Raw genomic sequence first — 26490 nt, 5'->3', positions numbered from 1 at the left:
ACACAGTCTTTGTCTCCACCACCTGTACTAGGAGACTATGCCATGCATCTACCTCTTTTTCAGAAAAAAAAAAAAAAGGATTTCCTTAGATTACTCCTCTTAACCTCATTTTATGCCCTTTCACTCTGGAGTTTCCTTTCAATTGAGAGTCTCGACTCATGTGTATTTATGCTCTATAGGTATTTAAACGTCCCTATCATATCTATCCTCTCCCGTCTTTTGTATACATATTAAGATTTTAAGGAAACTATGATTTTTCTGTTCCTGCCTTTGCCTCAAATTGTCACTTTAAAGAAGTATCCAAGTAACTCTTGTAAACTTTGAAAACAATATCTTACTTTCTCTTCTCACCTACACTTCCTATGCGCTAGATATGCTGAGTGAGATTCACTCACAAAATAAAACAATGTACAGTAAATAGGAGGAAAAAGAAAAAAAAGTAGGGGGTTCTTCAAATGGCTTATGTAATCAACCTTCATCATTCCATCAGAGATGTTTTGTTGAGCATCTGTGTAATAAGCATAAATATATTTGATGGCTTGAAAATATCTGGCAATTCTTCTCTTATTGATTTTCTCAGGTGCAAACTGACATACTCTGTGATGAGAGAACTTGGTAGCTGAGAGACACTTATTTTGCATGAACTAATTGGAGAGCAGATTGTCTATACTGCATCATATTCACCACAAGGATGCTGGTCCCTAGCCAGGCCAGCATAGAAAGAATAAATTAAAAAATAGGAATATTAACTTGTTGTATTTATTATCTACTGGAATTATCTGAGACAAGACTGTAGCAATAGGAAACTGAAATGTTATTACATAAGTATATACAGAAGCCTTCATAAGTAAAAAGCCACAAAAATGAGAAATGACTCCATATCATAATGCTACACAGTACTAAATACTGTACAATCACAGCCTGGTGCTCAATATGAGGCTTCAACCCATGTTCTACTGCCATTTAATGTACATTGAGGATATAATTTTGTTAGACAGCCAAATTAAGGTTTCCCAAATAGCTGAAGAAATGGGCATCTCAGTAGGTACAATTTGGAAAATAATTCATGAAAAGTTGGGCATGTCCAAGATTAGTGCAAGATGGGTTCCAAGAATGCTGACTCCATGCCAGAAGGCCACGAGGCTCCAGTGCTGTCAGGAGAACTTGAAGATGCTCCATGAAAACCAATTTAATTTTTTTTCCCATCTTTTGGTGACTGGAGATGAGACTTCAGTCTATCGCAGAGATCCTGAGTCCAAAATGGAGTCAATGCAGTGGAAGTACAAGTCATCCCCTACCCCAAAAAAGTTCAAGACAGAAAAATCTGCAGGCGAAGTCATAGAACTGTCTTCTGGGATGATGGACTTTTGCTTCTGGATTTCATGCCACACAAGACAACCATAATCGGGGAGAGTTACGCCAACACAATGATCGCTTTGCAGGAGTCAATCAAGGAAAAAAAGAGGAGGAAATGCACAGCAGGCATGCTGCTTCTTCACAACAATGCACCTGTACACATGTCACGACAATCATAGGCTGCCATCCAAGAATGTGGGTTCAGCAGCTGAACCATCCACCCTATAGTCCTGACCTGGCTCCCTCAGATTATTTACTGTTCCAAATTTTGAAGTCTCACCATGGACAGCGGTTTTCAAGTGATGAAGATGTTAAGGAAACTGTGACGTCCTGGTTTGAAGGTCAAACAGAAGAACTAATTTAAAAGGGATTAAAGTCATTGCAGGAAAAGTGGATGAAGTTTATGGAGTTATCAGGGAATTATATTGAAAAATAAAACACATTTTTTAAAAAAACTCTTCTTTCCTACTGAGGTGAGGTAGATAAATTATTGAACAACCCTTATAGCAATAGATTATTCTTCATACCCTTAAGGTCTGAATGATAGCCAAAATTTCAGTTTGGACTCAAACTTTCTGATTGAGACTGTAGGCAGGCATAAGAAATAACTGACAGGGCAGAGCTCCAGAATGATACTCCTTCTACTAGAAAAGACATTAGCAATGTAAGAACCTAATCTCTTTTTCTAGTGCAATAGGTGTGTCATTCTAGACAGCAGGGACGTACAAAAACAGTCCCAGACATCTAGGGCGGGACCTCTGTGCTAGCTCATTAACACTGAGAACCCAAAAAAGTGGTGTCCTCCCTTGCTGTCACATCCACTCTGTAAAACTTGGAAAATGTATGTAGGGTGGACCAGGTCACTGATCTACAAATTTCCTTGGGTGAAACCGCAGAAGCTTTCACCCACAAAGCCACGTTTCTAGTCGAATGCATCTTCACAGAGACTGGTGACTGTTTTCCACAGGCAATATATGCTGGCGAAAGGCCGTGTGCATTCATCTAGAAATCATGGCCTTGGATGCCAGTTTGCCATGTCAAGCCTGTCTGGTGAGCACAAAAAGAAGGTCAAACAAACAGTAGGAAAGGTATCGTAGGACTCTCCTTATATCCAACTTTTTCAGAATCTGGTCATTCTTTGATCTTGTGGACTGGCACACCAGGAATCTTACTTCCTGATTGACATAGAAGACAGAAACAACCTTCGGCAAAGGATGAAACCATACGCACAGAAACTCCAGGAAGGACTCTCTGCATGAAAGTGCCTGTAGTTCCGAGACTCTTCTCACTGACATAATGGCCACAAGGAAAACTGTCTTCATTGTAAGATTAATCAAGGACACTTCTTTAAGTGGCTAGTATGGAGCCTGACTGAGGCATTGGAAAACCATGTTAAGGTTCCATGACGAAAATGGGTGTTTTAGAGGAAGCATCTCCCTAAGGGCGCAGAGCAAACTAGGGAGTGGAGACTCTGAAATTTTGATATTACCTGCTGTTTCTTCTTTGGAGTGCTTCCTGGATATCCAAAGTGCCTATTGCCAACAGGCACTGGAGAAGGACACCAATTACCATCGGGTCCTGGCCCAGGAGATAAGAACGCGCTTCCTCCTGTGGCGCGGCCGCAGGGCGTGGACGAAGGGGCATGCCTTGAAGGGCAGGTCATGCCCCTTGAGAGCACCTGGAGCAGCAATAGAGATAAGTTTAACTTTATTATTTCTTGTGGACTTTATCGGATTGTGTAATGGGTAAATGTAAAGGAAAATTTTGAGTCTCAACCCCAGTAACAGTTAGACCTATAGATAAACATTTGACGTTACCTGGGATTTTAAAACCCACTGATAAATTAGATTCAATTTCAGGAGCTTCCTTAAGCTCCCTAGAACGTACCCCTCCCCTCCCTCCTGATCTTCCTAGGGGCTTAGAGCCAAATGGCTCATAAGCAGCTTCTGTTTTCTCAGATGCCTCAAATTTTTGTTGATACCACTAGCCAGGCTGAGGGGCTGGAAGAAAACCCGGAGGAAGTTACTTTAAAAGACTTGTGGACTCTAAATATAAGGATGGAGGCAATGTTGCAAAAAGTCACTAATCAGGTACAGGTTTTTTCCAAGTAGTAGACAAAATGGGGAATGTAGATACCAACATTGGGAATCTAAATAAACGTACACTTTTTATGGAAAAACAGATAAAAGAATTTGCAGACCTCTATGCTGGCATCTACTAAAGATTCTTTGAATATCCACTATAAGTTAGAGATGAATGAAAATCAAGCAAGAGCAAAGAATTTAAGATTGGTAAATTTTCCATCGACCCATTTGTTATCCCCTGAGATACTTTTGAGAAAGTATCTTAAGGAGATACTTGGGGTAACTAATTCAGATTCTATGATGTTTTCTAATTTTTTCTACATACCCCAAAAGAAAACATTTTCAGTAGAAGGAGGAATGGATCATTTGAGTGTAGTAGACTTGGATTTGACAAAATTCTTAGAAGATTCTCAAGAACTGATTCAAACCCGGGCTACTTTACTAATTACCTGTGTAAATGAATCAGATTAAGCTCTTATTTTGAAACTTTACTTTCAAAATAGAGAGGCGAAATTCTGCGAAGATAAAGTTTTGATGTTTCCTGATGTGGCGAAATCCACACAGCTTAGGAGGAAGGCCTTTTTGGCTTTATATCCTAAAGTTCTTGAAATTGGTGCTACTTTTTTGTAAAAATTCCCTTGCAAATGCCTACTGCATATCCAAGATAAAGATTATGGGCTCTTTTTACGAAGGTGCGTTAGCATTTTTAGTGCACGCTACAATGCCACCCGCGCTAAGCCCGTGCTCCACGGAAAATACTAACGCCAGCTCTATGGAGGCATTAGGGTCTAGCGTGCACAGCATTGTAGCGCGTGCTAAAATCACAAGCACACCTTCGTAAAAGGGGCCCTATGTTTTTTGGGATTCACTTCAATTAGAATTATTTCTTAAAGGGAAAGAAACCTGACCTGTTTTATTTTCTATTTTCAATGGGGATTAATACTTAAGTAGCGCCATTTGTATTTAAATAGGCTGTGAAGGGGGGAAAGGTTCCCCCTTCCTTCCTATTTTCTGATTTCTTGACTGTTGTTTAAACTATTGAGTTGTCTTATTCCAAATATTGTGGGCTAGATGGATATCTACCTTAATTGGTTTATTCAATTTGATTGTATATTATTTACTTTTGGATCCATATCTTAATTATGTGAATGTAACATTATGAAAATATTTCAATAATTAAAAAAAAAAAAGAAAATGGGTGTTTTACCAGTGGTCTAAGCCTTAGCACCCCTTTTAGGAATCTGGCTATGTCTGGATGAGACACCAAGGAAGCTTTATGCTCTCGGGCCCTGAAACAAGAGAGTCCTGCTACTTGTACTCTGAGCAACGCTCAGACCCTTGTCAAGGCCAGCTTGGAGGAAAGCTACCACCACTGAGTTCAGAGCAGAGAACGGCTCTGCCTTTTCCTTAATGCAATGACAAGGAACTCAAAAAGAGGGAAGAAACCCAAACAGTAGAAAACTAATCTTCCCTAACCCTACAACAAGGTGAGGGGGAGAGACAGTTACACACCACAAAGGAGCTCAAAACAAAAATTATTTGTGTGATAAACAGGGAGCCCTCAGTCACACAGCTCGCAGCGGGGTATACACAGCCCCTGATGCACCAGCTGTCACAACAATGTGCCCATATGAGCATAGACTGTGAAACATCCATCACTATCAGATTAGGGCTGATTTTCTTATACAACTAACTCAGCTAGTATTGAACCATAATTACTTTCAATTTGACAAGGATTTCTTTCTTCAGACGCATGGCGTTGCAATGGGTACAGCAGCTGCTCCAAGTATAGGGTTAGGGAAGATTAGTTTTCTCCTTAATGCACCAGACTGTTGTAGGCTTTTTGTATCTGAGAAGAGTAGCAATCACTACTTTTGAGTTTCCTTTGCACACTAACGCCATGCACTCAAAAGCCATGCTGTAAAAGCAAAGCAATACAGATCTTCTATGACCATCAGTCCCCTGAGAAAAGAGGATCAGTATATCCATAAATCTGAGACCTGCACCCCTCTAAAGATGCACTATATCTGCATATTACAGTCACTATGGGCAATCTGGTGCCACAAGAATGAATTTTTGCAGATGGTTTGCAATCTTGTGGAGTATCTGCCCAATTACTGAAGAAGTGGTCCACCTTCTTGTTTCTATCAGATTGAATGTTGGGTCACCCCAGGGATGAACAATGGATTGGGAATCCAAGAAGGCCACTGCAGCAATGATTTTGGCGCCAGAAAACAGCTAAACAAACAAAAACCCTCAGAAAAAGGGATTTCAGGAGGGGGGAATCATAAAAGAAGGGAAAGAAACCTTTAAAACTAGCTTTTTATGATCCCCCACGTCCAGTTTTCCTTATAGGATATAACAGCCTTACTCACTGTGACCTGTGCTGTGGAGGTGCTGCAGCCTGCCTCAGCTCTTAAAGTAGCTGGATCTGGGAGGAAAAATAAGACTGCCTTGGTGCGACTGTTCGTCCAACATTGAAATCTTCGAGCTGCCAGTCGGACCTTAGTCTGACTGATCCTCAAACCCCCACGGACCTGCCCACACGAAAGGAGGGGAAGCAAAATGCAGCTGGCACCCTGAAGAGCTCTGCTGAGCCTCCTACAGATGCCTAACAGCCTTCACTCAAGCCCCTGTGACCCAACAGACAAGCAAAGCTTCTAAGGGACCAGACCCTGACCTCCACAAAAGTTTCTGCAGGCTTGCTTACAGGTACCATAGAGGGATTGGACTGTCACCTGCAGACCTCAGTCTGCTTCTCCTCCTTATAGGCAGAGCTTAACTCCTGATCTGTGGAGCTCTGAGCACTGAAATCTACTAAAAAAAACCATGAAAAAAGACCCCCCCCCAAAATAAAGAAATTAGAAAAAAAAAAAGAGATCAGAAGGACTCCTTCCAGCTAACGTTCAGAAGGAAAAACTGAAGGGGGCACAGAGCCCTCTAGTGAAAGACGAGGTGTTCAAAGCTGGAGTGGATTCCATCTGCACGGCAAGTGACATGGGGAGAATACCCTACTGTCCAGAATGGCACACCATCTATTGTACTAGAAATTCTTTTTAGGTCATACAGGTTTCATCTGTAGATAATAAAAACAAGATTTCACTACATGGCACTATGAGTTTTAAAACTCAAACTGGGAGTTTGATGTGATAACCTAAGTAATAATACAGTATTAATATTCTATTAATTTGTACTGTACAGTGCTCTCATTCAACTCCTCACCTGAGAAATATTTTAGAGTGCACCATGAGAAACTTGCAAACACATTTCTTTCTCATTTTGTCACAGCTATTTGAAAACTGCCAGTGAAACCTGAAGCTTGACCATCCAGTGTATGATCCAGGACAGAATAGTGACAAATGTAGCAAGCCTAGAGTAAGGCTCTGTTCTGTGCCTTGTTTCTGCCAAATTGACATTTTCCTTAATATATACAGCAACAGCTCCTGTGTACAATGGAATGCTGATTCAGCATAAACACCATATTGGGTCAAGGGAAATGGGAAAGCAGCCACCATAACAAGAAAACTGTTCTCAGCACGATGTTAATCCTGTGATAAATTGGCAATCATTGATATGTTAAAGGTCTAGGAACAGGCACATTTTTCAAAAGTTTGTTTTAATAAGAACTTCAAATTTTGGAGAAGTGATCTTAATACATATACTGAATAATTTAAGGACCCAAAACATACATTCACAGGCCTTGTACTTAGCTTCATGTGGCAAACTGAAAACTTTTCTACTCCACAAAAACTAGTATACATTACAGCATATACTGTTACATGATATATTATTTTATGTATCCTTCCAGTCACATTTGATTTAAAGGCAACAAATCAAAATGTTTAAAGTTGACTTTATATTTACAGCTTTTTCCAATATGACACATATGCAGTTCACATAACATCTGTATATGAGAATGCAATACTGTACCGTAGAGTTGAGCTTATACAGCAGGCCCAAACAGTCCCTGGGCTACAGATGAAAAGTTCTCTCAACCACTTATCAGTATCACTTTTATATGAATACAATGTATTCCAACTATTTTTCCATTTCAAAGTTTTATTGATAAAACAAAGTAGCACTTACATATTACGGCAACTTTTTTTTTTTTTTTTCCAGGTGTAGAAGCACAAGATCCTGTCTATATTTTCAGATAATCAAACAACCATACTCCCAGTAACCACACATCTTGCTTTACTCAAACATCATACAAAAATCAGTCTCTTTAGTTTCTAATCGATTTAAAGAAATAGGTCCAGAATATAACATTCCAGAACTTGTCATTTTTGCTATTAACGCTCATGATAGCATGGATGACAACAAATTATACCACTCTTTAATCAGAACTCTATCAACTATTTTCTTGTGCCTCGGGGTTATTATTTTACTTATAAAAATCATGTAACTCCATTCTATAATAGATTTTGCTTTAAACTTTCTTTAGAAGTCTTAGTTAAGGCATCAGGTCAGGTGTCTGAGGTATATAGCATTCAGACACAGATAAAAAAAATATAAAACATTTTGCCAAAACTGTTGCACCGAGGGGCAAAACCACAATGCCTTAACAAGACTAAGAATGTTATAATGTCTCTGTATTGCTCCACAGTGCAACCTCGCCTGGAGTATTGCATTCAATTCTGGTCGCCTTATCTCAAGAAAGATATAGCAGAACTAGAAAAGGTTTAAAGAAGAGTGATCAAGATGATAAAGGAATGGAACTCCTCTTGTACGAGGAAAGACTAAAAAGGTTAGGGCTCTTCAACCTAGAAAAAAGATGGCTGAGGGGAAATATGATCGAGGTCTACAAAATCCTGAGTGGTGTAGAATGGGTACAAGTGGATCAATTTTTTACTTCGTCAAAAATTAAAAAAACTAGGGGACACTCAAAAGTTATAGGGAAATACTTCTAAAACCAATAGGAGGAAATATTTTTTCACTCAGAGAACAGTTAAGCTCTGGAACGCGTTGTTGGACAGAGGTTGTGGTAAGAGCGGTTAACATAGATGTTTTAAGAAAGGTTTGGATAAGTTCCAGAAAGAAAAGTCCATAGTCTGCTATTGAGACAGACATGGGGGACACCACGGCTTGCCCTGAATCAGTAGCATGGAACATTGCTACTATTTGGGATTTTACCAGGTACTAGCGACCTGGATTGGCCACGGTGAGGATGGGCTATATGGACCATTGGTCTGATCCAGTAAGGCTATTCTTATGTTATTCTCTGTCCTCATTTAAACACTGATACATAAGCTGCAAGAATTAAAGGATACCAGTATAGAACAATCGTTCTCAATAACAGTATTGTGAAACACTTGTGTGTCACTAAGCACTGAGTGCTGTACCTTGAAAACTCTATGTTGACAGCAATTCCATGCCTTCCATAGCCATCATGTATGCCTGCTGACTGAAGGCTACACAGAGCAGGCATCTGAATAACTGAAATTCCTGTTTCCTACAAGCCCTGACTACCAGTGACAACAGAATGCATTTTTGGTTGCGGTGGATGAAGCAAACCAACCAAACACCACTTCCAGTTTTTTCACTTTATCCTTAATATTATCTTTTTCTTATACACATTATTTGAACAAAACACATATTCATTCACATGAGCCATTCCCAAACTAACAAATAAAAAGCATGATGTTAGAAAACCAGACTGGTAAATGAGAAACCCACAAAACAAGAAGAATCAGTAGCAGCAACTATTCTGTTCCATGCTCTTATTTTCTCTCCCTTCAGTATTGACATGAATGATTACCACTGTGCAGACTGAAAGAACCCAGAGCATCAGCAGTTACCAGTCCCCACTATTCTCTCTTCTTTCTAATTATGTCACACCAGATGGTTAGGGGGGTAAGTGATGCAACTAGCCAGCAGACAAGTTGGTCAGGCTATAACCCTAGTACCTCCTTTCTGATTTTTATGCAGATGAGAAATATGTGGTCCTGCTTCTTTCCCTATAACTATCACTACCACTGCAGGATACAGAGAAAGCCTAAGGCTCTCTTCCTTCCCTTGCAGGCTGAAAGGATGAATTTTAAAAGGAGGAATTAGTAGGGTGCAGAATTTTGAAGGAGAAAGTGAGAATGGGTAAGAAAGGAGCATGTGAGAGAAAGGCTTTGAGCTTGGAACATGAGTGGGTGAACCTGAGCATGATTGAGAAAGCGAGGATGTAGACAAAACTGATTGCATTAAGACATAACTAACATGACCATTTATTTTTTTCATCAAAACGGGACATCTATGAATATTCAGCCCTGCCCCCAATCCCATCCTAGCCCCACCCCACCCTAGCTCCGCCCCCAATTTCTTGCATTCATTTTTCCTTTTCCCCTAAATCTTAATAATTTATAATAGTAAACATAAAATTTAAAAAACACACAAAGCACACTGTACACAGAGAAAATGTTAATTATCATTTACGAGTTTCGTTTTTTTTTTCAAAGATATCAAGGCAGATTACTTTAAAATATGCAATGTCACCTCAGTAACTATAGAAAAATATAGTGTAAAATTTAGACAGCAGATATAAATTCTCAAAACGGACAATTTTGATCACTAAATTTAAAATAAAATCATTCTTCCTACCTTTGTTGTCTGGTGATTTCATGAGTTTCTGGTTGCACTTCCTTCTGACTGCATCCAATCTTTCTTTCGCATCCAACATTTCTTTCACAATCCAGCCCCATCCCCTTTGGGTCCAGGTCTCTCTCTCTTTTCCCTTTACTCACACATAAAATATTAGTAAACAAAGCCCCAGCATTTTTTAGAAAGATTTCTAATACCATACATCCCTGTAAAATCTTTAAGATCAGAAGAAAAATCTCTGTTAGTAATTCCCTCATTAAAAATCATTTATTCAAGGAGGGATATGATCTTTTCTGTTATTGCTCCTCATGGCTCGCCCAAATTATACTTGACGCCTCTTCATACCTCCACTTTAGAAAAAAGCTCAAAACTCTACTCTTCAATGGACCAAATCCTTAATGCTCCCCACTTCCGCCTTAACGTTCCCCTTCTCCACATTAGAAATCAGATCAAAAACTCTTCTTCACAACAGATCAAATCCTTAACCTCACCTCCCCCTCCTCAACGCTTCCCACCCCTTCCTTTACTTTTTCCCCACCCCTCCAAGATTGTTGCTCCCCCCTCTCATTTAATATGCTTTGTTCCCCCTTCTCATAAATCCAATTGTATTCTCTTACAGTACATACTGTATGTGCTCTGTATTAGCCCTTGCCTCACCTAAATTGTCAATGTAAACTAGTTTTGACCTTTCGATTGCCTTGCTATGTTCTTCTTTTTTCAATCACATTGTATGTAATTCATCTATTTGTTGTGAACCGCCTAGAACTCCCTGGGTATGGTGGTATACAAAAAAATAACTTATTATTATTATTATTATATAAGAGAAGAAAAATTACTTAATAAGTTTAAAGGCCTACTAAAAAGTTGGTTGTTTAAGGACGCCTTTAACTGACCCATTTAATATCATATGACCTCATTCTGGAATTTATCTGGACAAGGAACACTTTTAAGTAGAAATTAAGCAGGTAACATTCCTCAACCTTTTGTCTCCTTACCCACCCTTTTTCATTTGTTTTGGAATTGTATTTAATCCAATTTTTTTTAGCCCCCTCACCTCTCAATTGCATTTTTACATCATAATTGTTTTTAATGTTCTGTTTGTTAGATTTTTTATTTTTTCCACTTTTAATTTTTGTAAATCACATTGGATTTGGATATTGCGATCCTATCAAATATTTTAAATAAACTTGAAACTTGTTACCCTCCCCACATCCAGTGTCAGGGTCTCTCCCCCTCTGTCTGAACCTCCTATAGTCCTGCATCTGCCTCCTGTCTTTCCCCTTTGGTCCAGGCCTTTCTCTCTCTAGTCTTTCTAATCTGCTTACAAGCCCCTCCCCTTTCTCGGCCTCTTTCTCACCTTCCTTCCTCCCTCCCTCCCAGCAGATTTTAGCATATCTCTCTCCTCCTTTTCTCCCCTCAGATCTGGTATCTGTCTCCTTCCTCTTTTCCTCCTCCCAGATCTGGTATCGGTCTCCTCCCCTAGCATCTCTCTCTCTCTGCTCCCTTCCTCCTGTTCTTCCTTCTCAATTTATTTTCTGCCTCTAAATTATTTCTTACTATTCAGTCCTCAATTTCCCTCTTTCATTGTGTCTACCTAAAGCTTGCCACCTCTTTCCCTCACCCCTTCCAGTATCTAACGCTATCCTCTTCCCTCAATCCAACATGTGCCCTTTTTTCTTTCTCCTTCCCACTTCCTTCCAGCATCTGCTCCCCCTCTCCCACTTACATTCAGTCTGCCCCCCTCTCCCCCACACTTCCATTCAGTGTCTGTCCCCCTCTCTCTACCCCTTCCATCTACTGTTCACCCTCTGTCTCGCCCCTTCCATTCACTGCCCTCTCTGCCCTTTCCATCCATGTCCGCCCTCTCTCTCTCTCTCTCTCTCTTCCATATGGCATCTTCCTTCTTTACTTTAGTGTTGAAACAGTTTTTATTGAAAATGCTCAAGGCAAAAATAGATACAGAAAGAACAACACTAACAATATCCCCAGAACTCCCCGACCCCCCCAATCTCCCTCACAAACTGCACACCAAAAATTCTCACGCACAAGGAGCAAAACCCCCCACCCCCCTCCTTCAATACACCATATACAATTCCCAACCCACAGACCACCCCTCAGAACTGGGGGGAAAAAAACCCCCCAAAACACCAAACCCACCCCTATCATAACCCGCACTAGTCCACCATGCCCCCTTAGACACCCTAGCCTCCCTTCCCCACCCCCCAAACCTCTCTGCCCTCCTCACACCTCTCCCAAATCATTCAGAAGACTGCGATGTCCTTTCAATAGACTGTCCTGCCCTTATCTCCTTTGTACATGATTCATTTTAGCTTCACCTCCTCCCCTATGTTCTGGCATCTCTCTCTTCTCCTTTCTTTCCTTCCCCCACGGTCTGGCATCTTCCCTTCCCTGATTCCCTAGCATCTCTCTCCTTTCCTTTTCTTCCATCTCTCCCTCCCCCTCCATGCTCTGAAATCTCCTCCTTCCTTCCCCTCCTTTTCCCTTGGTCTGGCATACCTTCCTCCTTCCCTCCAAGCCCTGGCATCTCCTTTCATTCCCTCCCTCATCTTCCTTCTCTCCCCATCTGCTCTCTTTCCTCCTTCTGTCATCCAAGGTCTGGCGTCATAAGAACATAAGAACATAAGAACTGCCATCTCCGGATCAGACCTTCGGTCCATCAAGTCCGGCGATCCGCACACGCGGAGGCCCCGCCAGGTGTACACCTGGCGTAATTTATAGTCCACCATATCTTTATATGCCTCTCTTAAGGAGATATGCATCTAGTTTGCTCTTGAAGCCTAGGACGGTCGATTCCGCAATAATCTCCTCTGGGAGGGCATTCCAGGTGTCAACCACTCTCTGAGTGAAGCAGAACTTCCTGACATTAGTCCTGAACCTGTCCCCCCTTAGCTTCATTCCATGTCCTCTAGTCCGTGTCAAATTGGACAGTGTAAATAATCTTCTCTGCTCTATTTTGTCGATTCCTTTCAGTATTTTGAAGGTCTCGATCATATCCCCACGCATTCTCCTTTTCTCAAGGGAGAACAATCCTAGTGTTATAAGTCTATCCTCATATTCCAGTCTCTCCATACCCTTCACCAGTTTTGTTGCTCGTCTCTGCACCCTCTCCAGTAGTTTTATATCCTTCTTTAGGTAGGGAGACCAATGTTGGACGCAGTATTCCAAGTGTGGTCTGACCATTGCCCTATAAAGCGGCATTATAACTTTCTCCGATCTACTCGAGATTCCTTTCTTTATCATGCCCAACATTCTATTTGCCTTCTTTGCCGCTGCCGCGCATTGTGCCGACGGCTTCAGGGTCCTATCTATCAGTACACCCAGGTCCCTTTCTTGTTCACTCTTCCCCAGAGTTGCACCTGACATTGTATACTCGTATTCCTTATTTTTATTGCCTAAATGCATTACCTTGCATTTCTCCACATTGAACTTCATCTGCCATTTCTCCGCCCATGTTTCTAACCGACACAAGTCGCTCTGGAGTTTCTCTCTATCCTCCTGCGATCTGATTGCCCGGCATAGTTTTGTATCGTCTGCAAACTTGATGATCTCACTGGATATTCCTTCCTCCAGGTCATTGATATAAATATTAAAAAGGATCGGCCCAAGTACCGAGCCCTGGGGTACACCACTAGTCACTTTCTCCCAGTCGGAGAACTTCCCATTTATGCCCACTCTCTGCTTTCGGTTTTCCAGCCATTTGCCTATCCATCTTTGTATATCTCCCTCTATGCCATGGCTTTGTAGTTTCCTGAGAAGTCTTTCGTGTGGAACTTTGTCGAACGCTTTCTGGAAGTCCAAGTATATTATGTCCACAGGCTTCCCACTATCAATTTGCTCGTTTACGGTCTCAAAAAATTGGAGTAAATTCGTCAAACATGATTTCCCTTTCCTGAATCCATGTTGACTGGGTTTCATCAAGTCGTGTGCGTCCAAGTGCCGGACTATGCTATCCTTGATCAGTGCTTCAACCATCTTGCCGGGAACCGACGTAAGACTCACAGGCCTATAGTTGCCCGGTTCCCCTCTCGATCCTTTTTTGAAAATTGGCGTGACGTTCGCTATCCTCCAGTCGTCCGGTATCTGTCCAGTTCTGATTGTCAGGTTTGCAAGTTTGTGCAATAACTCTCCGATTTCAACCTTCAATTCCTTTAAGACTCTCGGGTGAATTCCATCCGGTCCAGGGGATTTGTCACTTTTAAGTTTGTCGATCTGATAGTATATCTGGTCTAAGTCCACTTCAACTGTGGTGAGGCTGTCCTCTATTTCTCCTGGAAACACTTTCTCCGCTTCAGGTATTGTTGAGGTGTCTTCCTTCGTAAAGACAGACGCAAAGAAGGAATTTAGTTTGTCTGCGATTTGTTTATCTTCCTTGATGTACCCTTTTCTTCCTTGGTCGTCCAGGGGTCCCACTGCCTCTTTTGCAGGTTTTTTCCCTTTCACGTATCTAAAGAAGGGCTTGAAGTTTTTGGCCTCCTGGGCTATTTTTTCCTCATAATCCTGTTTGGCATCCCTCACCGCCTTGTGACATTTCTTCTGATCATCTTTATGTTTGTTCCAGGCATCGGTTGTCTTTATGCATTTCCATTTTTTGAAAGAGTCCTTCTTTTCTTTTATGGCTTCCTTCACCTGTATGGTAAGCCATGCCGGTTCTCTTTTGCTCTTTGTTCTCCGATCTTTGGAAATCCTCGGAATGTAGAGATCTTGTGCTTCTGTGATAGTATTTTTCAGTAGGGACCATGCCTGATCTACCGTTTCAAGTTTGTCCACCATCTTCTCTAGTCGTTTTTCTACCATGGCCCTCATGCAATCGTATTTACCCTTTTTAAAGTTTAAGGTGGTGGTTAAGGTTTTGGCATGTTTCCCTTTCCCGATGTCAAGTTTAAAGTTGATTACATTGTGATCACTCTTTCCCAGTGGAACCACGACTTCCACTTCTGTTATCGGTCCCGTTAGGCCATTTAGGACCAAGTCCAAGGTGGCGTTGCCTCTTGTCGGCTCTTTTACCATTTGTTCCAGGAAGCAATCCCCTAGCACCTCCAGGAACTTGGCCTCCTTGCCGCAGTTGGAGGTTGCTAGTTTCCAGTCTATCCCTGGGAAATTGAAGTCTCCCAATATAATTACATTGCCCGTCTTGCATTCTTGTTTGATTTCCTCCATCATTTCTGAGTCAGTTTCCTCCGCCTGTCCTGGGGGGCGATAGTAAAGGCCAATTTTCGTATCTGCACCATATTGACCAGGAATTTTGATCCAGAGTGACTCAAGCTTCTCTTTCATTTCTGTTGTAACCATTTCAACAGAATCTATTCCCTCCTTAACATATAGAGCAATACCTCCACCTTTCTGCCCTACTCGATCTCTTCTATACAGTTTGTATCCCTGTAGTACTGTGTCCCATTTGTTTTCTTCATTCCACCATGTTTCTGTTATGCCAATGATATCCAATATGTCATGTCTTGCTATTGTCTCTAGTTCCCCCATTTTGTTACCTAGACTTCTAGCATTCGTATACATACATCTAAATTCCCTTTGTGTTACCTTTTTGGACCTTCTACTCTTGGCCGTCCCTATAGTTTCAAATACGGTATCCTTTACTGCTCCTGTGTTATCACCCTTGTTTGCTGTGTGGTCGTCCTCTCCTGTGTCTGAGTTGTCCCTTCCTGCTTTTTCTCCCTTATTGGCTGTGGGGTCGTCTTCTCTTGTGTAGGAGTAGTAGTCCATGAACTTCTTCGGGCAGCAGCAGCATTCACAATTCGCTGCTGTTGCCAGCTTCAGGCCTTTTTCAATAGTGTGAAGATAGCCTTTCACCTGCGTGGGATCTTGGATAGATTAGTGAAATGTGCCTTTTTTGTTTCAAGTGCTTCTAGTTTGTACTCTTGTAAAGGCCTTTTCCAGGTGGATTTGTCCTCATTGCTATGTGTTTTGCAACATGTTCTTTCTGCTTTCCTGGACTCCACACTGAACTCCTGCAGCAGTCATATAAATGTACAAGGAGCGCAGTCTCTATTGAATGCCATTCCTGCTAGGACACTTTAGATAAAGTAGTCATAATACTATGATGTTTTTTAATTTTATCCCAGCTTCTTCAAATTTTTCCTTCCAAATAGGTCATTGCCTTTGCAAGGAACATTAGAAAGTCGCTCTTGTACAGAAATCTCGATATCGGAGACTCACAGCTAGACTATCCTGCGCCTTACTATGGCTACTCCAAATGTTCTGAAAGAGATATCAAATGCGTTAAAAGCTGCTTGAGCCATGAATTTTCTAGTTGTTTGAACTGGTCTGGAGAAAGATATTGTTCAGATATCTGTTTTATTAAAGATTTTTAATATATGGACATAGAATTATGGACTACCAATTTTATATTAAGAACAATTGTGGACAGAAATATGCACTTACCAAAAGAATCCACTGTTCTGAACACTCTTCCTGGAGGAGCAGAAGTGTATGATCATGAGCTGCGTGAACATTTGAAGACTACTAGTAACTGGTGTTTCAGGTGTGTTCTATCACAGCCACATGTTTGTATTCTGTACATTGTGTCTACATTTCTAGGAACCACCTAGACTGACAGAGGAGTAAGACAGTTTTTGAATGCTCTTTCATGATTTTGTGTAAAGGCACTTTAATGCACTCATTTGGTGGAGTTTCAAAGTCAAGAAGTTCAAATACTTCAGATCAAGGTTCCTCCTTTGCCTCCATCTTGATAAGAACATAAGAATAGCTTCACTGGGTCAGACCAATGGTCCATCAAGCCCAGTAGCCCATTCTCACAGTGGCCAATCCAGGTCACTAGTACCTGGCCAAAACCCAAGGTGTAGCAATATTCCATGCTACCAATACAGGGCAAGCAGTGGCTTCCCCCATGTCTTTCTCAATAACAGACTATGGACTTTACCTCCAGGAAATTGTCCAAACAATTCTTAAAACCAGCTACGATATCCACTCTTACCACATCCTCGGGCAACACATTCCAGAGCTTAACTATTCTCCGAGTGAAAAAAATTTCCTCCTATTTGTTTTAAAGTATTTCCGTGTAACTTAGAGCATCCCCTAGTCTTTGTAATTTTTGACAGAGTGAAAAATCAATCAACGTGTACCCGTTCTACTCCACTGAAGATTTTGTAGACTTCAATCATATCTCCTCCTCAGCTGTCTCTTTTCCAAGCTGAAAAGCCCTAACCGTTTTAGTCTTTCCTCATACGAGAGGAGTTCCATCCCCTTTACCATCTTGGTCGCTCTTCTTTGAACTTTTTCTAGTGCCACTATATCTTTCTTGAGATAAGAAGACCAGAACTGAACACAATACTCCAAATGAGGTCGCACCAAGGAGCGATACAGGGACATTATGACATCCTTAGTCTTATTAACCATCCCTTTTTTAATAATTAATTACCAGCATCCTGTTGTCTTTTTTGGCCGCCGCCACACATTGGGTGGAAGGTTTCATCGTATTGTCTACAATGATACCCAAATCCTTTTCTTGGGGGGCTAACCCCCACAGTGGACCCTAGCATTCGATAACTGTGATTCAGGTTAATCTTCCCAATGTGCATCACTTTGCATTTGTCCATATTAAATTTCACCTGCCACTTGGATGCCCAGTCTTCCAATTTCCTAAGGTCACGATCCACATGCATTTTCACAACTTTGAATAGTTTAGTGTCATCTGCAAATTTAATCACCTTACTCCTCGTTCCAATTTCCAGATCATTTATAAATAAGTAAGAAGTTATGTCCTATTTGTCTGATGAAATAAAAGATTCTGGTGATGTAGTAAACCATTGTAGAAGTGGTGAAGGATCTGAAGGTATTCCATAAGATTCTTCTGCTGAAAATTCTGGTAAATCATCACTTGAATGGATGGAGACGTCCGTCACTCTTCAAAGTACTCTCTTCTAGGCAAATCTGGAAGTGTGTATCAAAGTGAAACAGGAAAATCACCCACTATCGATGATAATGCATATGTCAAGCGAGTCTGTTGACCCTGATGCTCAAGGTTATCTTTGATGAATGCTTCGATGCATCTTTGGGTTGAGCTAAGGCAGACATAGGAGCCTTTGAAGCCTGTGATAACCAATGCCTGCAGTAGCTCCAAATGCTCTTGTCCGAGTATAGTCTGGATATCCTCCTGGAGAATCGGTCCTGGTACTGAAAGAGAAATTGGCATAGTAGCAGTCTATTTTACCGGTTGGTGTAGCATGGGATATCTCTATGTAGCAGTACACCGCTGCAGAGATATCATCTGGAGAATGGTAATATAGGTATTAACACTTACTGTGCATTGATGAAGTACAAGTACATGCTTGGGAGGACCCAGTGGTATACCTAGGACAGGGGTAGGGAACTCCGGTCCTCGAGAGCCGTATTCCAGTCAGGTTTTCAGGATTTCCCCAATGAATATGCTTGAGATCTATTTGCACGCACTGCTTTCAATGCATTCATTGGGGAAATCCTGAAAACCCGACTAGAATATGGCTCTTGAGGACCGGAGTTCCCTACCCCTAGCCTAGGAGATACAAGTTTGTGCTTCTTAGATCCCTCAACACTCATGCATCAATGAAGAGGAAGTACAGTCTCAGCCTCCCAATGCATTTAGCGCTGATGTTGATGCCAGTGTAATAGGTTTGCGCATCAGGGTTATTGTCCCCAGCCATGCACAATGCTGATGCAGGACCAAAAACTTTATTTTAATTGAAGTTTGCGGACTTTTGGGTGACCTCTTTTGCATACAGGAAGAGATGACAAAAACATGTCCTAGTCTTCAGAGCCCAAGATGGTCCTATTGTATCGAGAGCTTTTTTTTTTTTTTTAAGCCACACGAGAAGATTCTCAAAACTAAAATGTGCTTTTAACATGTTCACTAAAACTGGTTCCAGCTGATTTAGCATGCATGTACTTTAGCAGCAGATTATCAAAACCACTTACCGTGCTCTTTTCTGAGTTTTCTAGCAGTCTCCAATACTGCCATGCAAATGTAGTACAATAAGGTCATTAATATTAAAATGAGCACTCCAAGCAATTCTCTATAAATCAGAATGATTTCTTAACCTTGTTGTATCACATTTGTGGCCAAAATTTGCCAACAGGTCAGTGATGTCATAACCTTACTTTCTGATCAGTGCCTGAGCGTGGATGGACTCATGAACTGACAGGAAAATAAGGTTTGATAGCTGAGACACACAATCGAAATCGAAGATCAGCAGGAGAGATGCCTTAAGCAACCCGGGCCAATCAGAGCCATCCCAGGATGCACCAGGAAGAGGAAGATCTGCCATTTTGTAAGAGGCGGGCCTGCCAGAGCAGGGTAGGTGTCCCTCCAGCCAAACTGCCTAAATAAGTTAGGGAAGGGCAGAGTGTGGAATCTTTGGAATGGGGTTAGGCAATGGCAGGAGGAAATGGACATCCCTCCTGTTGCATGGAGGAGTAGAGTCAGAAGTGGATATCTTTCCTGCCACACTCTGTTGGTTTTTGTTTTTTTTTATATGCAGGTGTATTCTACACCTGTGCTGATTGCTACCACCGATGACTTATCTCAAGTAAATTTAGTGAGGCCAAGTGAACATCCACGAACCTCATTTGCATGTGGGGTCTCACCTTTTTGAAATTGTTACAATAGCGACCTCAGTAGCAGCCATTTGGATTTTACCATTAAGTTCTGAGAATCTTTCCCTCAGTACTAATTTTGATATGGAGAGGAAAACAGCCAATGTGAAGTCAAAGAAATCAATGTATCGGGAAGTCCTATTAGAAAAGAAACCAAAAAGGATTGATGCTTCCATCGAGAAAAAAAAGGTCAGAGTGGCCCAAAGACAAAAATTTACAAAAATAAACCAAATCTGGTGGAAAGGTAGGAACACGATACAAATGACTAATTATGACAGAGTAAGAAAAATGACGGGAAAGCATCAAAACCGCAAGAGGTTTGATACTCTGAGAACACTGAAGGCACAGCTTCTTAACTTTGGAGAAAACAATGAACTGCAGGTCCTGTAAGCTAATGTCAAGACAGGAAGGCACTAGTGCACACGCAGTACATGCAGTTCCTTAAAAATTTAAAGTGACAGTGCCATAGGTAGTATCCATGCCAGCTTCTGTAAATGTCATGTGCGAATATCATACTTACTTGTCCTCTGAGAACCATGAGCATTCACACAAGGAGTTTGCATACCATTACTTAAAGACATACGAACTTGAGACCACTCACAAAAATATTAAAGACTAACTGCTTTACTATATTCCTTAAAAAGTAATGTAACATCATATTAGTTCATTTAAAAATACAATGAAATATAGGCCTTCAGTAAGGCTGCAGCTAGTATTTTTGAACTAGCAATACATTTGTGACCCATCATGCATCCAATAAGTTATCAGTTTCAGCTTTTGTACATCTGCTTATATAATGTAAGAAAATAATGCAGCAAAGCAAGCAAAAACTGCCAATTGCTTAAATGAGCTTCTAAGGAAATTTTTTATGAACTGTAATTAACTAAAAACTCTTAACACTGACCACTACTCCAATGTACATAATGCTAATCTTTAAGATGTTTTCTAGTTAAGAATCCACTTTTTCAGCCTAAAAAGGATTTTAAACATGCCAAGCTTTTCTAATTTTCTCAGTATCAGAGTGGTATTTATAGTTATTTTCCAAATATAAAACCTGTTCCTTTTAGGTTACCACTAACATATAGTATGGCCAATATAATTTGAACTATCTTTTAGTGTGACAATTTACTTAACTGCCACACAAAGTAAATTTTTTAATACTGAAAAAATCTGTAGTAACCACTGCTCTAAGAGTAGCGTTGAGTGCATGCAAAAAGGCATATAGGAGCAAAGTGTCACCCAAGGTAAGTGCAGCATTTCACCCAATCAACCAAAAAGTCCCTGGAGGCCCAATCACCTTGCATTAGGAGTGATGCCATACTCCTGGCTCCATCATTTTGCAAAATGGTGGCACCTAAACCCTAACCGTAGGTTCTACTAGGATTCAGGCAGTCATATTTCAGCATAACATATGATGGAGGATGCTACCAAATATCTGTAGGACCAGTTAAGTATTACTAGTGATCCATTGGAGTAGTGTCACTTTCAAGGCTGAGTGCCCTGGACCAGAAAGCTTGGGGTTGGGATAGGTCTGTCTCGTTACGGCATGAGTCAAACTATGTTCAATATTGAGAGGAAAAAAAAATAAAAAGACAGCCCGTTACTGTACTAACATGAATTGGTTTTCAGTTAGTGTACTTTGAAGAAATAAACTCCAACTCACAGACAGCAGTAACTTGCATGTCATACCGTGCTGAAAGAGTTGGGGGTTAAAAGGACCACCTTAAGACTATTGTGTGCCAAAGCTCAGCACACAGTTCTAATGCACAGCTATTACATAGACCCAGTGTATTTGAACATATTAAAAGGCTACCTCACACCAAAGGAAAATTGTACTATTTTAGGGCTCTGTTTATAAAACCACGGTAGAGCATTTTACCGCAGGCCGGTAAGGTAAATGTTCTGATGCTCATTCAATTCCTATAAGTGTTGGAGCAGTTACTTCGCTGGCCTGAGGTAAAAAGCTCTACTATAGGTTTGATAAAAACCAGTTAGGTTTTTTGCAATTAAATTCATTAAAAACAAAAACGATTCAGCTATATTTTATATATAGACAATTATATATATTCAAACACCCCCTTTTACAAAACCATAGCACGGTTTTTAGCACCAACAGCTCCCGACACTCATAGAATTCTTGTGAGCATCGCAGTTGTTACCAATGCGGCCTGTGCTAAAAACTGCACTACAGTTTTGTAAGGGGGCCAGGGAGTAAACTAAGGTACTACAGTGCTGACACTTATGCAAATGTATTTATATTTCTTACAGATAACCAGATTAAAAACAGCTATAAAATTGTATGACTAGTAGCAAACCCCCTCTTTTACAAAGCCCGATAGTGTGGGCCGCTGCAGTAACTGCCCCGAAGCCCATAGGAGGAGATAATGTATAGTAAGGAAGTCCCCCCCCTAAAAAAAAAACAACCAACAAGATACTAAAGATGTGGGACAGTAAATACAAAATATTTCCTCATATAAACACAAGGAGGGGCGCTATAACCCGTTGCAAATTTAGAAGTTTTGTCTTAGATTCCCTTTTACTAAGTGGCGTTGGCAAGTATTTTTGTGGCAACCACACCGAAGCCCATAAAAGGGCTTTGGTGAGGTTACCACACTGGCCTGCATAAATTAAAAAAAAAAAAAAGAGAGAATCCAGCAAGAACTCAGCAAATCATTTTCCACTACAATTTCTTACACTACTCTATGGGATATAATATGATAAAGAGATTTTACATTTTCTCAAGGAAAAGAACTGTTAAGTCTTTTTCTAGTGAAAGCCTTATAGCCCTCAAATGCTGTAAACGTTCCTGCTGTATTTCCTCCCATGCTACAAAAATGGACATTTAATGCACTTCAATCTGACCTAAACTTTGTTAGCAGAATCGTACTTGGGTCTGCACACCTTTGAATAGCGCAAAGTAGCGTAGTCATTTTAAATGTCATCAATGGAAAACAATTACTGTAAAATATCTTAACAATTAAATAGGATTCTTGAAACTTTATCCCAAGGTCATTTGTAACTTGGCACATGACCGAAAGTGAAACCATTTAACTATAGTACATGATTTTTCTGAAGCAGCATACAGACATGAGTAGTTTCAGTTTAATAGCACTTGCACACATGCTTATTGTTACCATATTTTTAGTTCCGAGTGTAAACACATGCAAAGCCATATTCAGTTTAGGTAAAGAATCCTTAAAAAAATAAATAAATTATTATGCATGTCCAGAGCTCTGTATATAGCAAACACTTTTGCTTTTTCATAATTTACATCAATTATACCAGGTAACTTTCAACCTTCTGTAGAATAACATGATTTTAATGGCTGTGATTTACTTATTCGGCAGTAAGAATGCAAGGTTCACATACCAAAAATGTAGCTATTTATTTTGTTTTGTTATACAGTAATATACATTCCTAGATTTCCCAAATTACCGGGCAGGTTTATTAACAACTGCTTCTGAAAATTTTAAATGAGGTACAAGAAATTAAAAAGGAGATTCCCATCCAGTTTTCCATAATACTTTATGAAACTCATTTGTGCCCCAAATATGAAACAGCAGCAAAGCGTAACATCTCAGTGTTGATAAGTCGCTGTCATTATGGGTCTCAAGAATTTGATAAATATATTGTCCTTTCTTCCATTAATGCAGTTTTAATTGGTAATCTGTTTATATTCTAACATCCAGCCTAATTACTTTCAAGAGCAGTAACATGCTACAGAAATAAGACTTTATTAAAGCATTTCAATGGCATTTAGAACATGAAAGTTTAAATTATATAAAAACAAAATTGTGGGTTTTTTTTTTAAACTTTCCTTATTTTCCAACCATCGATTGATTCTTGTAAGAAATTTGATATATACCATGGTATACACAACAGTCATTTTACGTTCCTATATAGTCTGTAAAACAAATGAGTTTTATAGAAAATAACTTTAGGTCTCAGAAATAAAGAGATTTCTATTTAAGATTTGCTTTGGACTCTGATCAAGATAGCATCTCTTTTCAATGAAGCAAACAAGGCAGATTATTTTACTTTTGCAAATAAGCATTAGAAAAAAGTTAGAGGGTATAATCCATATACATTTGCTTTAATGAAATACCTTTAGAAAAAGTATTGTTGCAGTTTCAGAGGCAATCTCTGGAGTCTGAAGCAAAAATAGTCTGCCCCCATTATATTCAAACTATTATACATTTTCATTGAGCCAATGTTTTCTTTTTGGTGGGTGGGGTGGGGTAGAGTGGTATATGCCATGTGTAAATAGAATGAAAATTGTTTAAAAACTCTGTAGCTAATATTTCAAATGTAGTTCTTATATCTAACCTAACAGGACACCTCATATCACACTGATTTGTTCATGGCTAAAAGTAAATACTTATTAACAATATTAGAGTTAAGTGCATGGGACGTTGCCAGTCACTACTGTTACAGACCAGCTAGCAGGGCTCAAAGTTCTCAATATAAAAGACAGAATGCAGTTTGGTTTTAAGCAATATAGTTTCAAGTTTACTAGATGAAACAGATCTTGCAACATATTTTGCACGAATGTGAAAGAAGCAATCTACAGCAAATTAAAGAAATTAAAGGCAGAACCAGAAATATAATGCATACAATGAAAATGGGTCCCTCAAATCAAACCATTATAATCAGGGCCTATCAAGAAAAACTACTTGGTATCTAGACTTTTTTGTAGTTTACTATGCCTTACAGTAATCGTGTTCACGTTAAATGTTGAAATCAGAGCATCCTAATGCAAAGCAAACAAAAGAAAGAGAAATCAAACCCATTTTGGGAAACAAAGTTGTAATTAAAAGGTCATCATAATCCTATAAACTGCTTACTGTTCTTTATATATATTTTTCTGGGAAACCATTTCTTTAAATTTGCTTTCCTAAATAGTTATTACTAAGATTTGTAATTAGACGTTAACCAGGTGAGTCCTTCATAAAGTCCATCCCCTGTAGTAGCACAAGAGGGTTGCACGTACCAATTTCTATCCCTAATCCTGGTCAGGCCTAATTTTTCTTGAATCTCATGAGGTTTCATGGCATCTGGAAGGTCTTGCTTATTGGCAAATATTAGGATGATGGCGTCCCTCATTTCCCTGTCGTTGATAATACGATGAAGCTCCTGTCGTGCTTCGTCGATCCGATCTCGGTCGGCACAGTCCACCACAAAGATTAACCCCTGTGTGCCCGTATAGTAGTGCCGCCAGAGGGGCCTGATCTTATCCTGCCCTCCGACGTCCCACACGTTAAATTTGACATTTTTGTAAGTAACAGTCTCCACGTTGAATCCCACGGTAGGAATTGTGGTGACCGACTGACCCAACTTCAACTTGTAGAGAATCGTCGTCTTTCCAGCAGCATCAAGTCCAAGCATCAATATTCTCATCTCCTTGTTGCCAAAGATTTTGGACAGCACCTTCCCCATTTTCACACAAAAAGCGCATAAATATTGTATGGAATTATGAATCAGAACAGAACCTAAACAAATACGGGAGGTTTGTTCAGGAACAGAAAGAAAGAAAAATAATATCACTTGGTCAGATAACCACAATTTGTTTTGAGCTGGACTCCCGCCAAATAAAACGAGAATCTGTTACTTCTCCTCGCAGATCCTCCCAGATTCCGACTGGATGGATCCACATGAGAGATCTGACAGTTATTTCACTTCATTTCCGACGGTCAAATTTTGTCTGAATATTTGCCCTGAACCGGGTCTTCAGACAATTGAAGTCGGGGTGCAGGAGGGAGGGACTTCCTTGCAGCCAGCTATCATGGAAAAGTAGCTATCTAAGCAGTGCTGTTGACGTCTTTCGGGCCAAGTTGCCGGCACCGGACCTCTTACAGCTGAGATCCAGTGGGGCCCAGGTGGGCGCGTCTCCTTGTCCTTTCTATGAACGAAAGACGAATGCTGCGGCACCTCCCTTCCGCCTGCTGAGCTCTTAGTAGGCCGCCCAGCCTTGGACAAAGCGCGCCTTACTTCACCGGAAAACTCCGGAGTGGTGGCTTCGGCCTCGCCCTCCGCCCGCTTTTTTTTCCGCCTTCTTCGTTGTCCCCTCGGATTTCAATTGGACAACAGTAGATACTATAACGGGATCAAGGCCGGCTCGGACGCCTCATCAAGTCATTGATTCCTTTCGAGCTTCTTCCTGTGCCTGCAAATGGGGCGGGTCAAGATTAGTACGCTGCAACTTTAAGAAACGGCCGCTGGAGGAAGAGTGCGCGCGCAGCTCTACCACCCAGATCACGCGACGCTCTCACACATAGGGCCGTTAACGTAAGAAAAAAAATAATAAAACATTCCCTACCTGTATCACCAACTGTCTTGTCTCAACTGCTTTGTATTTCTTTTTCACTTCGCTGCCCCTTCCCTACTGGCCTCCCACAACGCACTCCCCTTCCTAGAAGCAGCCGGAAAAAGCGCCGAAGCAGAATTCTTAACACCGCCCTCAGCGCACTGAGCAAGCGCAGCCAGCAGGTGTGGCGCGCGAGAGGGTGGGGAACAACCAACAGCTCGGAGAAGAGACTGGGCCGACTGGCACGTCACGTATAGCACGCACTCACTGGCGCGTCACCCGCGGAAGACGGGTTCTGCTGGCAGATGTCAAAGCTCGCGATATCAGGAGAGGGCTGCTGGGATGGCGTGTCCTTGTTTTTTGTCTTTGGCCTATAAGAAAGGAGTCGGCTCTTTCGTGTTTTACCAGTCGTTTTGTACTTATGAACTCACTTCTTCTGTTACCAATATAATTTAAAAAGCATTTAAGCGTTTGATGTTTTAACTATTATACATACTTCAGAAACTGCTGCTTTGCTTAATCCAAGTGTTTAGT

General features: G+C 40.7%; 1 protein-coding gene across 1 annotated transcript; it reads right to left on the bottom strand.

Annotated features, from left to right (window-relative positions):
* Positions 1-23018: 23018 nt before the first annotated feature.
* ARF6 (ADP ribosylation factor 6) lies at positions 23019-26189 on the bottom strand. The gene is made up of 2 exons (XM_033952717.1): positions 25969-26189; positions 23019-25815 (listed from the first exon to the last, which is right to left on the bottom strand). Exon 2 carries the CDS (start codon positions 25086-25088, stop codon positions 24561-24563), a length of 528 nt encoding a protein of 175 aa, XP_033808608.1. The 5' UTR covers positions 25089-25815; positions 25969-26189; the 3' UTR covers positions 23019-24560.
* Between the last annotated feature and the right edge of the window lie 301 nt (positions 26190-26490).

The sequence above is a fragment of the Geotrypetes seraphini genome, chromosome 7 (assembly GCF_902459505.1).
Source record: "Geotrypetes seraphini chromosome 7, aGeoSer1.1, whole genome shotgun sequence".
NCBI lineage: Eukaryota > Metazoa > Chordata > Amphibia > Gymnophiona > Dermophiidae > Geotrypetes > Geotrypetes seraphini.
The sequence above is the reverse complement of the archived record's forward strand: the minus strand, read 5'-3'. Positions and strand labels throughout refer to the sequence as shown.

Bases quoted from the DNA above. Each gene is read 5' to 3' on its own strand.
- ARF6 (XM_033952717.1), bottom strand. From the start codon at position 25,088: ATGGGGAAGGTGCTGTCCAAAATCTTTGGCAACAAGGAGATGAGAATA.